The sequence below is a fragment of the Scophthalmus maximus genome, chromosome 20, assembly GCF_022379125.1.
Source record: "Scophthalmus maximus strain ysfricsl-2021 chromosome 20, ASM2237912v1, whole genome shotgun sequence".
Classification (NCBI taxonomy): domain Eukaryota; kingdom Metazoa; phylum Chordata; class Actinopteri; order Pleuronectiformes; family Scophthalmidae; genus Scophthalmus; species Scophthalmus maximus.
The window spans coordinates 4,203,540-4,217,747 of NC_061534.1; the positions used below are offsets into that span (position 1 = coordinate 4,203,540).

Below are 14,208 nucleotides of genomic sequence, written 5' to 3' on the forward strand. Positions count from 1 at the left end.
CACTGTATTTAGCACAACAACAACAATAACGTCAAAGTGATGTGGAATGAATGAACAAAACAACATATGGCAGCCATCGCTTGGACATGAGACATGTAGCGAATGTTCCATAAGCATGTAAAAAAAAAAAAGTGACAATAACGTCCAACATTTTAGTCAGACTTCCACATGTACCCATATTGACACAAGCTGTTGCTGTGTGATGAGTCAAACAAAGAACCCTGTTGTTGTGCGAACCAGAATTGAAACTCGAACAAAAGCAAGAACAGGGAATAGACTAAAATGAAACTACCCTCAAATCACCTATACTTCTTTTTTATTTCATTTTTTTTTTTTTCACTGTGAGAGATAATGAACTGCTCTGACAAGGACGTCCAAATACACCCAGGGCTTGGAAGTAGGTGTTAGTATTCTTGTAGAGTATAATCGCTCCTGCAAGACTCTTCCGGCTGAATTAATGAATTCATGTTTATCTCTAATGTCCACAACCATAAGAATTTCACTGTGATGCCATCGCAGGAGGATAAGTTACTCTACCAAGGACAACTGCGCTTCGTAGATTCTTTATCATCTGTTTCAAAGATTTCTGTCACTTCTCTCCGCCGATGGTCCAATGGGAGTCCTACACCCTCAGACCTGCACAGCACAAGAATGTGGACGCTTGGTTTAGCAGTCAGAGCAGAACGGGTCCGTTATTTTGCATCTGTCTGCTTTGAATTCTGTTGAAGTAAACGCGCCAGGATACAAATTAAGTTTGTGTACGCTCGGTTCGCCCGTGGGTTTAGCTGTGGGCTTCTGCCAATCGCTGGTTGAAAATTTTTTGAGGGAAAGGGGAAATGTTCCAGGTGTATAGGTCAGAGGAGGAAATGGAAAATGTACCAGAAAGGACGAGGCACAAAAATAGGGGTAATACGCACTGTGTGATTCTATTTCTGTAATCTAAGAGATTCAAGGCAGCTATACCTGCTCTGCTTGACTGGACGAGCGATCGATTGTCAAATTTGCAAAGACGGCAGAAATCAGTCAGTCGCGGGCCCTGGCAAGCAGACCGCCTCTGTCTGCCAGATGGACTCCTGAGTTTTTGGGCTGAAACTCGACTTGGCCAGCGCCATATGGTTAGAATGGTCGGTTTGCACAGCAAAGCAGCTACTGTACAAGGAGTCTGATTTTGCAGTAAGAGAACCATATCTTTGTAAAGGTTCTGCCATATGTCTCCAAAAGAAGGTATAAATCAGCTTGGCACGAAGGTATGAGTACAGAAATTTGAATCCTTGAACCAGTTATATTTCCATTTCTATCTAAATGACTAAAGGTGAGATGACGACCACATTGTTAAAGCTTTGCACAAAGTATTCACTGATTTTGCCGTGTCTCCTCGGGTTATTTGTACCGCACGCACCCCTAAGCTGGATGAGAGAAATCACAAAATGACAGAGGCAGGTACAGATGGAGGGGAAGAAAAAAAGAAAGAAGACGAGGTAATAGAGCAACACGGAGGCGTAGGAGGGAGGCGAGAGGCGGTGACGGTCGGGCTGACAGCGCACAGAAGCATATCGCTGAGGGCTCAGACAGACTTGCTGGTCAAAGTGCACCAGACTGGGGGCATTTCGCTGTTGAAATATTCTGTCATGTTGGGATCCCTCCCCCCCTCCGGACCACTCCCAACTGGTCGTGTAACCTCATCTGCTAACAGATGTGCTCTGAAATCCTGCGGTGCCGGGCGCCTGAAAGTCCTCGGGTGTTGTACGAGTGTAGTTTCATGGTTTGGAACCGAAAGTGTAGATGCGATGCTACGAGCAAACGACGCGGCGTCTAAGAAGTGCGATCACTCAGACTCTGAGGAGAAAGATCTCTCGGCCGATAACAACAGAAAACAGCAGAAGGGTTCTTGTGTTTTGTATTGTTTCCATGTACTTTTTATTACGCTCTGTGCTTTTTAAAAGAAGTTGCCTCGGCGTGGATTCGGCGAAAGGCAAAGAATGAGTGATGTGTGATCGTTTTTTGTGATTTTATTTCTCAACTTCAAGTCAAGTCATTCAAACAAATACACACACATATATATACACATATAGTTTACACACTGCGTACGGCGTGTTGGGGGATCAGAGCGGGGGGGTGGGGGGGGGGTGGTATGCTGCAGTAATTTTTCCACTGAAGGCAATTTGAATATTGTTGCTCCATTACAATGGCAATCAACAACAGCCACCTGATGAAATATGTATCAGGGATTTGAGGACTCAGGCAGTTTTAATTACCATTTGCTGAACAGGCACCTCGCGAAGGTTTACCACGGAGCCATCGGTCATGTCACTCAGCGTTTACTTGTCGCTGCTCGCTGTGACATGTTTTGCTTTGTTTTCCGCGTGTACAAAAAAAAAAACGTGGTAAACTAATAAAGTCTTGTTTTTTGTTCTCACAAGTAGGAATCTTCTTGAATGTGGGGATGTAATTGCTCTAGAGACGCCTCCTTTCCTTTTTAGTGTGATAAGTAAGCGAGTATAATGGGCTAGCCACACAGTGTTGTTCAGTGTTGAGTACGGCTTTTCAAAAGAAGGGAAAAAATCAATGAGCGCCGATACAAAGGAAACGGACGAGAGTGATTGGCGTGTACCAGGAGACGAGTTAACAACTTGACAGTGTCGGCGGGGGGCAGAAATAAGAAAGACAAAGTCTGCAAAGAAACATCTGCAAAGTCAAGACCAGGGCCTAAATTTATTCAGAGAGAAAACGTTTGCATTACACAATGTATATAATTAAAAAGTATGCCTATTGAGCATTTATCGTTCATGATTTATACTGTTGTTGATGTTGAAGTATCCTTTGCAAGAGAATTTGAGAACATGAAAAAAAAAAGAAAAATATATAATGCAACAACATCCCAAAGTGTGTAATATTTAGAAGAACTTATTATCACAGAAATTGAATATATTGTCCATAACTATGTGTTTATATATGTATAATCACCTGCAACAAAGGACCAATGTTTTTTTGATCAACTCTGAATGAGTTAAATATAGTCACATGAGGTGGACCCGACCTCCGTGTGAGTCGCCATGTTTGCTACGTCGTGTTGAATACGGTTGTTGCACAAAACGGTCCGGAATACGTCGCATTCACGTCGATATTTCAGACGCTGACGGAAAACAGGAAATGGAATCAGCGGTGCGCCACCATAAAGCGTCCGCTGTCGGGGCCTCAGTTTGTGGCAGTTTGCAACTTTTCCACCAGATGCCGCCAGAAAATTACAAAAAGTTACTTACAAACAAGGTCCTACTTAGGAACTTGAAAAACATAATGAGAACTACAATATACATCTAAAAAACACACAAGGTAGTGCAAGTTGATCAATCATGTAGGTATCTGATTGGTTAGATACAATAAATACCATATGATTCTGTTCTAACAACACTACTTTTGGTGATCATGTGATGCAGTGGATTTAAAAACCAACTGATGTGTCTTCGTCAGCTGGGATTGGGTCCAGCCCTCCCCGCGACCCTTCAGCGGTGGACGATGGATGGATGGACGATGTATCCTCTAGATAAAGATACAGGATCCAGATAGGCAGCGTAGTCTTGGCTGGGGAATATTTACCGTATTTAAGCAAATGAAGAAAGGGTGAAAGGAGGCAGGAGACTCGTCAAATAATGGCAAGGTGATCAGGAAGGTTATTTGCCGCAAATGCTCTGAATTCAGGATGACTGCGTGTCTCGGTGTTTTTCTCTCCTTCCATTTTCGCACCGCACTCGTATATTGAAATGCAGACCATAGATGTTCCCGCCTCAAAGGAACCGTCGGGTCAGGGTTTATCAGTGGAAAGGTTCATCTCTTGAGGGATCCGCTCTGCTGCGAGCGTATGCAGAACTGTCCCCCCGGGGACCGTCTGTAGCGACCTGGATTTTTCCCTACGATTACTTAAGCCCTATGGCTAATTACCTTTTCAGATGAAAACATACGCCTCCTCATTAATTCCGCACTCCGCAATCTATCATAATTACTGGCAAATAAGTTGTTGTTATCGCTTTAATTCAAATTAGTGTCTGTGATTCTGCCTCAAAAGAATTGCCATGCGTGTCTGTGCACCTAAAAGGGAATTGGTAGCGGCGCGTGACGTGGGAAACTTGTACTAATTACTTTCAGTGTGTGTTTCCTACTCAGCCTACAACCTAAGTTTAAAAAAAAAACCCTTACATGTTCAGGGTTTTATGGCATTATGTTTATGAATTAGAACAAAAAACTTTCGTTGTTCCCAGCCAGGAATTGTGATACGACCCAGTAGACTCCCATTGTCTCCGTACATCCATACTCCACAAACCATATCATCACAAATAATGTCCCTTCACTGCTACAATCATCATATAGAGCATCCACTCTATCTGATGGTCTTATCAGAAGCGCGTCAATCCTCTTACGAGTACGATACAGCTCAGCTTCCGCTGTCGAACAGCATCGCCAATGACGACGGCGGCGGCGGTGTGAGTCGCTGCCTCGCGACTTTGCACAAATGAAATTGTCCAGAGACGGAGAAATTGAGCGAGAAGTAGAACTTTTGCCGAAAAAAATAATCAGAAAACAAGCATTTTCGATTGAAGACTTTTGCTTAAAAAACCCCAAAAAACATGTTGACTTGAAGAGCTCAAACTGTTTTTAGAAAATAATAATTAGGGGCTGGGGGGGGAAAAAAGTTGCTGACCTTATTTCAACTTTTACGACAGTCAGACAAGGGTGAAAAATACAAGGAGAGCTAAGAGCGGAGGGAGAAAAAGATTAACCATGAAGGGCACATGCTGCTTTGAGACGCTTTGCGTTGTTTGTGTGCATTAAAGAGACCATCTGTGTCCGAATGCTGCCGAGGCCGGCGCAGGATGGAGCGCAAGATAAGGGAGACGGGTCTGCGCATCAGTTCTGGCCGCCGCCCAGCTCCCTTTGACATGTCTTATTAGTCAGGTCTTTAAAAGCCTCGGCCTGCCTCCGCCGGCACACTCCTCCCCAATATCCCTGATTAAAGTGCGACTGACGCTCCCCGCGCAGAGCCAAGTTGGCCACACAGCGTTTATGTCGGGTCACGCTCATTACTCAGACACACCGCCAGCGCCGCCGCGATGGGAAAGCGGCAGCACGCGATGCACAGACATCGCCCCGGCCAGGAGATTTGGGAACGCTGAATTCATTACGGGGACAGCAGAGGGACGAAACTACAAATTGTTCTCCTTTGACACGGCGCCGTCACTCGGCCTTCCTCAACACGCGCCGAGCCGGGAGCGGCCCGGCGGAAGATTTACTGTGTGAGGGGACGTTTGTTTGTTAAGCCGTGAAACAGCATCGGCGTGCGCCGACTTCATTTACATGTGCATACATTACCCCGTTACATAAAGGCTGCCAGGGGCAACCTGGGAAATATGGTTTTCAGTTAAATGACACGTGACACATTTTTATGTAGGTGATCGGGCTAAGGTGTTTGTGTTTAATTGGAAAATCAAGAGCTGTTTTTTGCTGTGAATAATTGATTGATGGCAACAAACTTCATAACAATTTAGTCATTATGATGTTTCGTCTCTATTGATTGGGCCCTGACGCCGTTAGATGATGCTGCATTTGGATCATTATGTGGCATTACTGTCGACTGAATTAAGTATTTTAATATGCCTGATGATTGTCTGCAGGCTGCCTGCGTACTCCCCCCTCGTCAATGTCTACCTAGAAGGTGGGGCCGCGCCTGAGAGGTAAAACCCAGGGGGAAAAAACCCCACTCAAGATGCTCATGAAACTAATTGTGCACAGTTGTTATTCAGGACAAATAAGATGATTGGATTATTATTTCACTATTATTATCATTAAAATAGCTGTACAATTAAAAGAAAGGTAGAAACATGACACACTGGCTGAAACAAATCTATCAATGGCTACTCCTTTTTACGTGATTGGTTAAGTGACAGGAAATTAGTCTAGAATTTGTTAATGTCTTTTTGGGAAAAGGGAAAATATGGCAAATGTTTTTCTGGTTCCAGCTCCTTAAATGTGAGAATTTACTTGATTTGCTCCCTTCTTGTTTTATAAAATTGTCAACTGAATGTATTTTGGACTGTTTGTCAGTCAAAGTAAGCAATCTGTCGACATCACACCAGCTAACGTACAGTAGACGAATAATTTCAAATCATAAATAACAATTATAATGATCGTCACAGAAGCGAGATATCGTGGACACCGCGGGCCTTCGCCACCGCGCGGGCGCGGTGACCGCGTGTTGTGCCGGATGTACTGTGTACGTGTGAACGCGGCGCGCGTTGAGCGGTGAGTAACGTTTCATGGCCCATTTGCTGTGGTCTGCAGAATCTCCTTTACTGTACGTACACCGTGGGGTGGGAGGAGGAGGATGTGATGAGCCATCGGTGGGGCGCTCGCTCATGTGTGAAGGAGGGGCCTGGACTCCTGCTCTCTCCTTCTCCCCCCCCCCCCCCCCCCTCCCCCTTTAAAATAGCTCCAACGGTGGAGTGTATGTATTTTTTTAAGCATGTCTACCCGCGTGTGTGTGTGTCAGAGACCTGTAATCAAGAGTCACTGCACATAAGAGGACCTGCAGTCATCAAGGAATTAGTGGGAGGCTAACAGCACGCTCAGAGAAATCAATTAGTTTAGAACGCGGACGAGTGGACTCGTTTTTAACACGCGCAGCTCTACGAGGGGAACATCAAGGATGTGACGTGTATTTCTGCCTCTGAAGTCAGCTGACCCTTCACGAGCCTGCGACTGGTATGTAGTCCTGAGAGGCCTCTTCTAGCCCAGTCGATGGATGCTGAATACAAAGAATTGACATTACATTTAGTATGGATTCAAAGTGATACAGGGCTAAAACGCTTTGGGGGGGGGGGGCAGGTCTTTAAATTTATTCTAATCCAGTATAATAGATACATAAATAATAGAATAATAGAAACAAATGCAGAGACAGTGAACTACAAAATGATTGTTTAACTTTGCTTGGCTTTTCTTTTTTTTGTTTGTTGCGGACGTGATGATTTATCCGGCATCAGCGTTTTCTTTCATGCTGCCTTTGATTATGCTGCCACAGATGTTAACACACAGACAGATGTGCACTGCTACTGCTACACACAAAAATCCATGCACACACACACACACACACGAGTCTATTATACTGACACACACACACACACACATACTTACCCATGCAGCTGGGAAGGCTTCCTCTTGGGATGTGCTGTCTGGTAGCAAACTGATGGTGTTTAGCTTCACACCCCCTCAGACATGTCCACGCACGCCGCTCTGCTGAAAACCTGACTGGTGCACCCTGTGTCACCGCCGCCCGCCCAGCAACATCTGTGTGCCCCCCCCCCCCCACTTGCCAGCTACAGCAGCATGCACATATGGTCTGGTGGACACGCGCAGTCACAGTTTGCATATAGGACGTGTGTGATTATGATACATGGTGGGTGGGGGGGGGTTGTAGGTTTAAAAAACATAAGAAACCGCTGACATGTGAGAGACACCCGACCACGTTGGACCATATGTGAATTATGCACATGTACATATTTACACACGTCACCTATGTGTATGATATCAACACTTATGGCAGGTGGTATGGTGTGTTTTTATTATAATATGAACAAAAGTGACGTAAACCGTGCTGACTGTAGCCTGCTGAGACGTGGAGCGAGAACAATCTATTATCTTTACCCCAAATAACAATCCATGATGTTTCATTCTTTATTTTGCATGTTAAAATAGTCAGTTAGTGTCTTATTTTACTCTTGTTTATGTCCTATTTGTGCGCCAAAAATATGATGTTGTTACAGTTGGTTGGAAAATATTTGAAAAACACAAAAACCCAGAGCTCTGTCTCTCTTTCTCTCTCTCTCTCTGCAAGCAGTCGGTGCTTTGTGCGACAACGCAGCAAGTGTTGGACGTGGCTCCGCCGAAACAATTCCAGCAGCAAAGACACTGAACCTTTTTTTAATTTATTTTTTTACATCAAATATGCATCCCCGGTCTCCTTTTTAAATATAGACGGACCCGAAATGAATTATGGTAAAACATCTGCAGACTGTAGAGGGACGAGGACTATAGGCCGAGAGATATTAGTAATTAAACGGCTTATTTCTAGTAACTTTAGTTATACCTCAAAATGAATCGTTGTTGTTTAACAACGATTCAGCCGGCATATCTGCAATTATGTGACAAAGACACATAATATGTGCCATATATACAGTATATACAGTGTGTATATATATATGTATATATATATATATATATACCCTGTGCTAAAGCAATGCTACAGCTAACAATCACAATAATATAAAAAATGTATTAACGTGTTGGTGGGGGGCTCCTGCGTCTCCCCTCCACTTTGTTGCGCTTCCGTGCGCCACGACGCTGCGACTTGAGAGGATCAGAGTGTTTGGCCGGGAAAAGTGGGCGACTTCTGAACTGTGATGCCCCTAAAGCCCGCGGAGGCATTAGCATTGTCTGCGCCCGTGGCAACCGCCTCCTCAGCTGCTGAGGATGGGGATGATGGAATAAGTGTAAAAAAATGAATTTGTGGGATTTGGGGCTTTTTCTTTTGCCCGTTACTCACGGACTCCTGACCAAACTGGAGAATGTAGAAGACAAATACCCACGTTTCAATGAAGGAAATGTTCCTTTTCTTTGTTGCAGTTCTGTGAGTCTGGTAATTTGGCAGAGGCTGATTGTTTGCTCATTTGTATCACGGAAGACATCGGATGAATATTTGATTTTTCTAGCACCTTTTAAATTCACACCAGCAGAAAGATCACAGCCAAATATGTCTGGATAATATTAGAATAAAACCGTAAAAAGGGAAAAACAAGTGCAGCAAACTTTCCAAAAGAAAATATGTCAAAGATGACATTGGTCTCGCTGGCTTCACTCTCCTTGGACAGGTTGTGTCACAGCTTTGGGGGGGGGGGGTGTCACCCTCCAGTGCAAACAGTGATAGACAGCCAGGAGGCGGCAGGGTGCCAGTCATCGTCAAGTTGAAGCACAGGTTGATAGTGGTGGCGGAGATCCAAAGAAGTAAAGAATCCATCCAGCAGTGCAGCGTGAGGAGATAAGAGAGTGTTGTTTTGTTTTTTTCCTCAGTGCAAATGTCCTCTGACAGGTCGAAGCTGCGGTAGACAATAAGACATCATAGGCTCACGCACGATGCACGCGAACAGCAGCCGAACAGTTTGGTATGCGACGCAAGTGTCGATTCAGTCATCGCGTCGCCCCGGTTCCCATTGCGTTCGAGCCTCAGCGCCTCGCCGTTGACCTCGCTGGTTCGCCGACTGACCTTCGCCCTCGCAAAGGGCGGACCCGCAGAAAACCCCGCCCTCGATCGCCGCCGCGGCTCCTTGCGTTGTCTTCTCCTCAAGAGGGCGGATAACTGCCGGGTCGCTTCCTTCGTCTTGTCTTCAACTGAAATACATAATTCATTACCGCCGGGCGCTCGTCGCTCTGGAAAAGTGGAAAAGTGTGTGTGTGTGTGTGTGTGGGGGGGGGGGGGGGGGAGACAGGGGGGACAGGGGGGACTTCTCATTCCCACCCAAACCACGTATTTTTGAGAACATTTGTAAAAGTAAATTGAAATGTCTGTTTTGTATTTTTGGGGTCAGTCTGACCAGATGTCGTTCCATTTACATATTTGGCCGTCGTCACTGTCGACAGACTATCGGGCGTGAGGAATTAATAATTCCCCCTAATGCCGAGAGGCACAACAAGAGGCCGGCGCTAATGAGCTAGCCGTTACCTTTTCGACGACGCGGATTACTGGCGCATACCAATGACAACGTTTTGCTCCGAGAGCATTCGGGGGGCTCGTGACTTTGTCACATAAGTCGCATAACCTATCGGTCAGGACAACCGATAGGTTATGCGTCTGTCGCCATCGCGCTCTATTTAGACCTGCGCTGAATATTAAAAAGGTAAATTTGAATCGGCGATAAAAACCATCATCTCTCTTTACGTATGGGGATTTTTTTTCTTTTCTTCGCCTCATTTTTCCCGTCTCCCTCCATTTTCTATCAAATATATATTCACAGACAGGCATCCATGCACAAACAAGTGAACACACACGCACGCACACACACACACACACACATAATCTGCGCGAGGCCAGATTTATGCCCTGACAATTTGATAGAATCCACTGAAACGGTACGGAGTTAATGTCGGTTAATTAATTCGTTGGACCCGGTGCAGGGAGCTGTGAGCGGCGCTGTGTGGAGGACTGGGGGTCTGTGACGGAGACGGGCGGAGGTGGAGGTGGTGGTGTGGCGTCTATAGTGGCGGCGGCGGGGTTGGTGAAGGGTTTAGTATCTAAATGAGGGGAGTAATCCACTGAGTGCCTATAATGTAATGAGTCAGTCTCGCTTAATGGAGTCCATTTGGGGAGGAGGGAGGTATGGAAAGAGGGAAGGTGGCGGTCTGCGGAGGTGCGTGGGTTGTGTCGTAAAAAAAAAGTAATGTATAGGTGGACTGAGAGGTGGTTAAATGCAAATGCCAGTTCTGCCTCTTGATGAACATGCAAATGTTCAATTTGTGGCAAATGTGATGCTGCATCTGCATGATGGGAGCGTGTTGCTGTAAAGCTCGACGTTCCAGTTTTATTTCATTTATTTTTCTAAAAACAGAGCTGGTGTCAATGCGTTCAGGAGTGTTTTTATCTCCGCCCCGCGGTTCAGGCTCATTCCTGAACTGCCCGGCTGCGTCACTGCGCATCATGCTATTTCCATTTGACTTTGAAATCTGTGCTCGCTCACACACACACACACACACACACACACACACACACACACACACACACACACACACACACACACACACACACACACACACACACACACACACACACACACACACACACACACACACACACACACACACACACACACACACACACACACACACACACACACACACACACACACACAAGCAGACACTATCCCCCCTTCCCAGCCGGCATATCTGCATTTCAGTGACGCAGACGGCCCTCTTTAAAAAAAAAACATCCAGTCCTAAAATTCTTTTAAATTGCCTCATGTATAATTTCTCTTATCTGAATTACTTCAAATATTGAGTCTAATAAATGGAAATGGGTATTTTCTCGCTCTTATTGACTCTCTTATTTTTGGAATCCACTACGTGGACTCGGCTCCTTCTGCTTCTCTGGGACATCATTTAGAGTTTGGCGCTAAAGAGTATTTATTCGTTTCCCTTCATTGTTTCCTCTTCCACTTCCAAGGGTCGAACCACAAATTGAAAGGAGAATTTCCTTCTTACATACATGTGCTATTAAACCATGGAGCTAAGTTTGTGCCAAGGCTCTTCCGTGTGCCAACTTGTCTTTTGTCGTAGACCATCATAGAAAGAGAAAAAAAAAGCCTTTTTTTTAATGTACTGATACTTTTCTTTACTCTCAATATCTAGTCACCATCACTGGTTGAAGGCTGAAGAGTAAAATGTCACCGGCGTGGGTGAAAGACACTTTGCACTCGACTTCCAAGGCCTCCTCGGGGGTTCCGGGGGGAGGCGGTGTATTATTCATCTCTTCCCGCGCCGGTGTCATATCTGTGGCTCCCGCTGTTTGTTGTGTGCTCCTTGTCGCCTGTGCGCACAAGATCAGACGAGCTGTCGCTCCGCCAGGCTGCGGTGTTTCAATCCAGGTCAGCTGCCATCTTGCCCTGCTCGCTTTTCACGGCCCGTTAAGAGATCTCTTAATTGCCGCGTTGAGCCGAATAAGTGTGTGTGGTTTTAAAGTTTCCGGGGGGCTACGAGAGACGGGGCGTCGCGAGAGTCGCGTCTGTTCTCGTCCGATGAGTCGAAACACAAAAGCAAATCTGCAAATCTGGGCACAAGTCACAGGCGAGAGAGGGAGAAGGAAACAGAGAGGGGTTTGTCGCAGATGCTTGATGACACACATTTTGCAGGGGATTGTGCAGCAGGCAGGTTCTTTGGGTCGCTGCAGGCTCAGGTGGTCGCGGTGTGGGGAGCTGCCAAACTCACTGTGCTGGGGGTTTTGGAGTCACACGGGCAAAAAACCCAAAAAGGAAATGTCTTGTGTTACAGATTAACTGCACCGCTGCCGCAGCTAATCTGGGGTTTGTTGGTTTTAGTTGGAAAAAAAGATACGTATTCCGCACGTAATCTGTGTTTATCAACAACAAACAAAAACATAAAGTCAGCAGCTGGATGTTTCCTCACACTACTTCACACCACAAATTAAATTTCACTCCCCTCCAACCATTTGGGGCGAAAGGCTCTAAACCTCAGCTGGCGCCGTGAAAACACACGAACCGTCTGCGTGACCCCACGGCACAAAGGTTCAACTGGGGAAACACAGAAAAACAAATGAGTTTTTCTGTGATTGGCTGGAACATATAAGATCTAATTAGTGTTCAAATTGGATTTAAAAAAACCAAATATATATATATATATATATATATGGTTTCAAAAACTGAAACATTGGGCGTTATGTGGCTGATTTAACTCTAATCTGAATAAACTCTATAGATCATAATGCATAATCATGTCAGTCATTGTGTACTGTATATTAGTGTGTTTTGTTTTTGGTATATCTGAAGAAAACTGCTTGCTGACAACCTTTATGACTCATGTGTTTTTCTCTCCTTGTCCTCTTTTGTTCCCTCTCCTCCCCCTCTCTTTCTGGTCCTCCTCTCTGCTCCCTGTATGTCTGGACAGGTCCCGCACCAGATGGGTGCGCTGACCTTCTACCGCTACGAGCAGCCCATCGTAGACTACTGCCAGGCCCATCAACCCCTGCGGCTCAACATGGGCTATGAGGGGCCCCCACAGGGCCTGGAGGACCTGGGGCCGTGTGATAGGGGCACCATACAGACAGTGGCGCTGCCGGCCGTGCCCTCCGCCGCCGGCCTCGGTGCCCCTATGCCAGGGCCCCGCTCCCCTCCGCCGCCCCTCAGACCACCGACCGACGGTCCCGGCGGCGGCGGCGGCCCCTTCCCCGCCGCCGAGCGCACCGGCACGCTCAAATTCGGACGCTAGCGGGGCCGAGGCCTGGTTGTAAGAAACGGGGCAAAGGGGCCCTTTGATAAAAAAAAAAAAAACCCTGACTTTGAAATTGAGGGGCAGGCGAGCTGGTCATTCAGTGGGGCCTTGTTTTCAGAACATGATGAACAAGAGGGGGGAAATAAAAAAAAAAAATTCAAAAGATCCCATTCTGCCTGGAGGGAGTTGCCATCTGAAACACACAGACTCACCGGATTACAGTCGAGGTTGAGACATTCATTACCGATCAGTTTGATTTCTCTTTCTTTCTTTTTTTCTTTCTTCTGAAAACATATCACCGCTGATTTATGGGAGGTAATCAAGCATATGACACACAAAAAAAAGTATTACCTTGTTTCTAAATCTGGTCTTTGGCGTTCATACCGTGTCGACGTCGCGGCCGCTCCTGTTCGCAGCGCAGTGGCAGGAGCGAAAGGGAAAGTGCAATAATGTCAGGTGAAACAGGTGAAAGCGGTAACACGAGCGAGAGGTAGAGAGAGACGGAGCTAGAACATCAGGCGGAGAGCAGGAGGCTTCTTACTGTGATTACTTTTCTTTTTACTTTGACAGTCGGCGGTTGGCGAATGGGCATCTTCATTTTTATGAGGACGGGTCGTTTCCTCGCGACGGAGGTTCTATTTCATTTGTGTCTTTGGATTTCAATAACGTGCATGTCAAACCAAAGAGTTTACTTCTACTTTTCTTTTTTTCTTCCTTTCTTTCAAATGCACACGCGCTACGTCGGCCAGTTGTTCTGCTGAAACCAGCCCCTGCCAACTCGCGCTCGCGATTACAACCGAATCCGCCGGTACAGTCTCACGTGGGCGCTACATGCAAGTGAGGTGGAGAAACTGAAACTCTTAAAGAGGTTTTGATTATTAGATTACGTATCTCTTCCTGCTCCTCCCTCACACATCACTGCTATTCTCATCCACGATCTTCGGCGACCACAGAAACGTTTTGGACGGAGACACCATCATGGCATAATCCATAACTTTCCTTCTTCCTTCTGGCACACGGGCCCTCCCACACATCAGAATGGCAGGTCTTTGTATATGATTATATCCCAGCCGAATTATTCACTATGCTTTCAAAAAGGTCATCATGGGGGAAGATTATTATAAGTAAATAAGTAAATTTGAATGCAACAAATTGTACATGTTCTTAAAGAAG

At 45.9% G+C, this 14,208-nt stretch overlaps 1 protein-coding gene across 2 annotated transcripts in view; it reads left to right on the forward strand.

The window, feature by feature from the left end:
• LOC118284921 (leucine-rich repeat transmembrane neuronal protein 4) overlaps positions 1-13,032 on the forward strand; it is an 84,127-nt gene extending 71,095 nt beyond the window's left edge. Inside the window, exon 3 of one of the 2 annotated variants that reach the window (XR_007030214.1) lies at positions 12,712-12,794. Coding sequence is in view for 1 of the 2 variants with exons in the window: in XM_035608120.2 (XP_035464013.1) it covers positions 12,712-13,032 (321 nt within the window). In the remaining variant the exon portion in view is untranslated. Of the gene's footprint in view, positions 1-12,711 lie in introns of both variants that reach the window. The other variant, XM_035608120.2, reaches the window with a different exon arrangement.
• Positions 13,033-14,208: the final 1,176 nt, after the last annotated feature.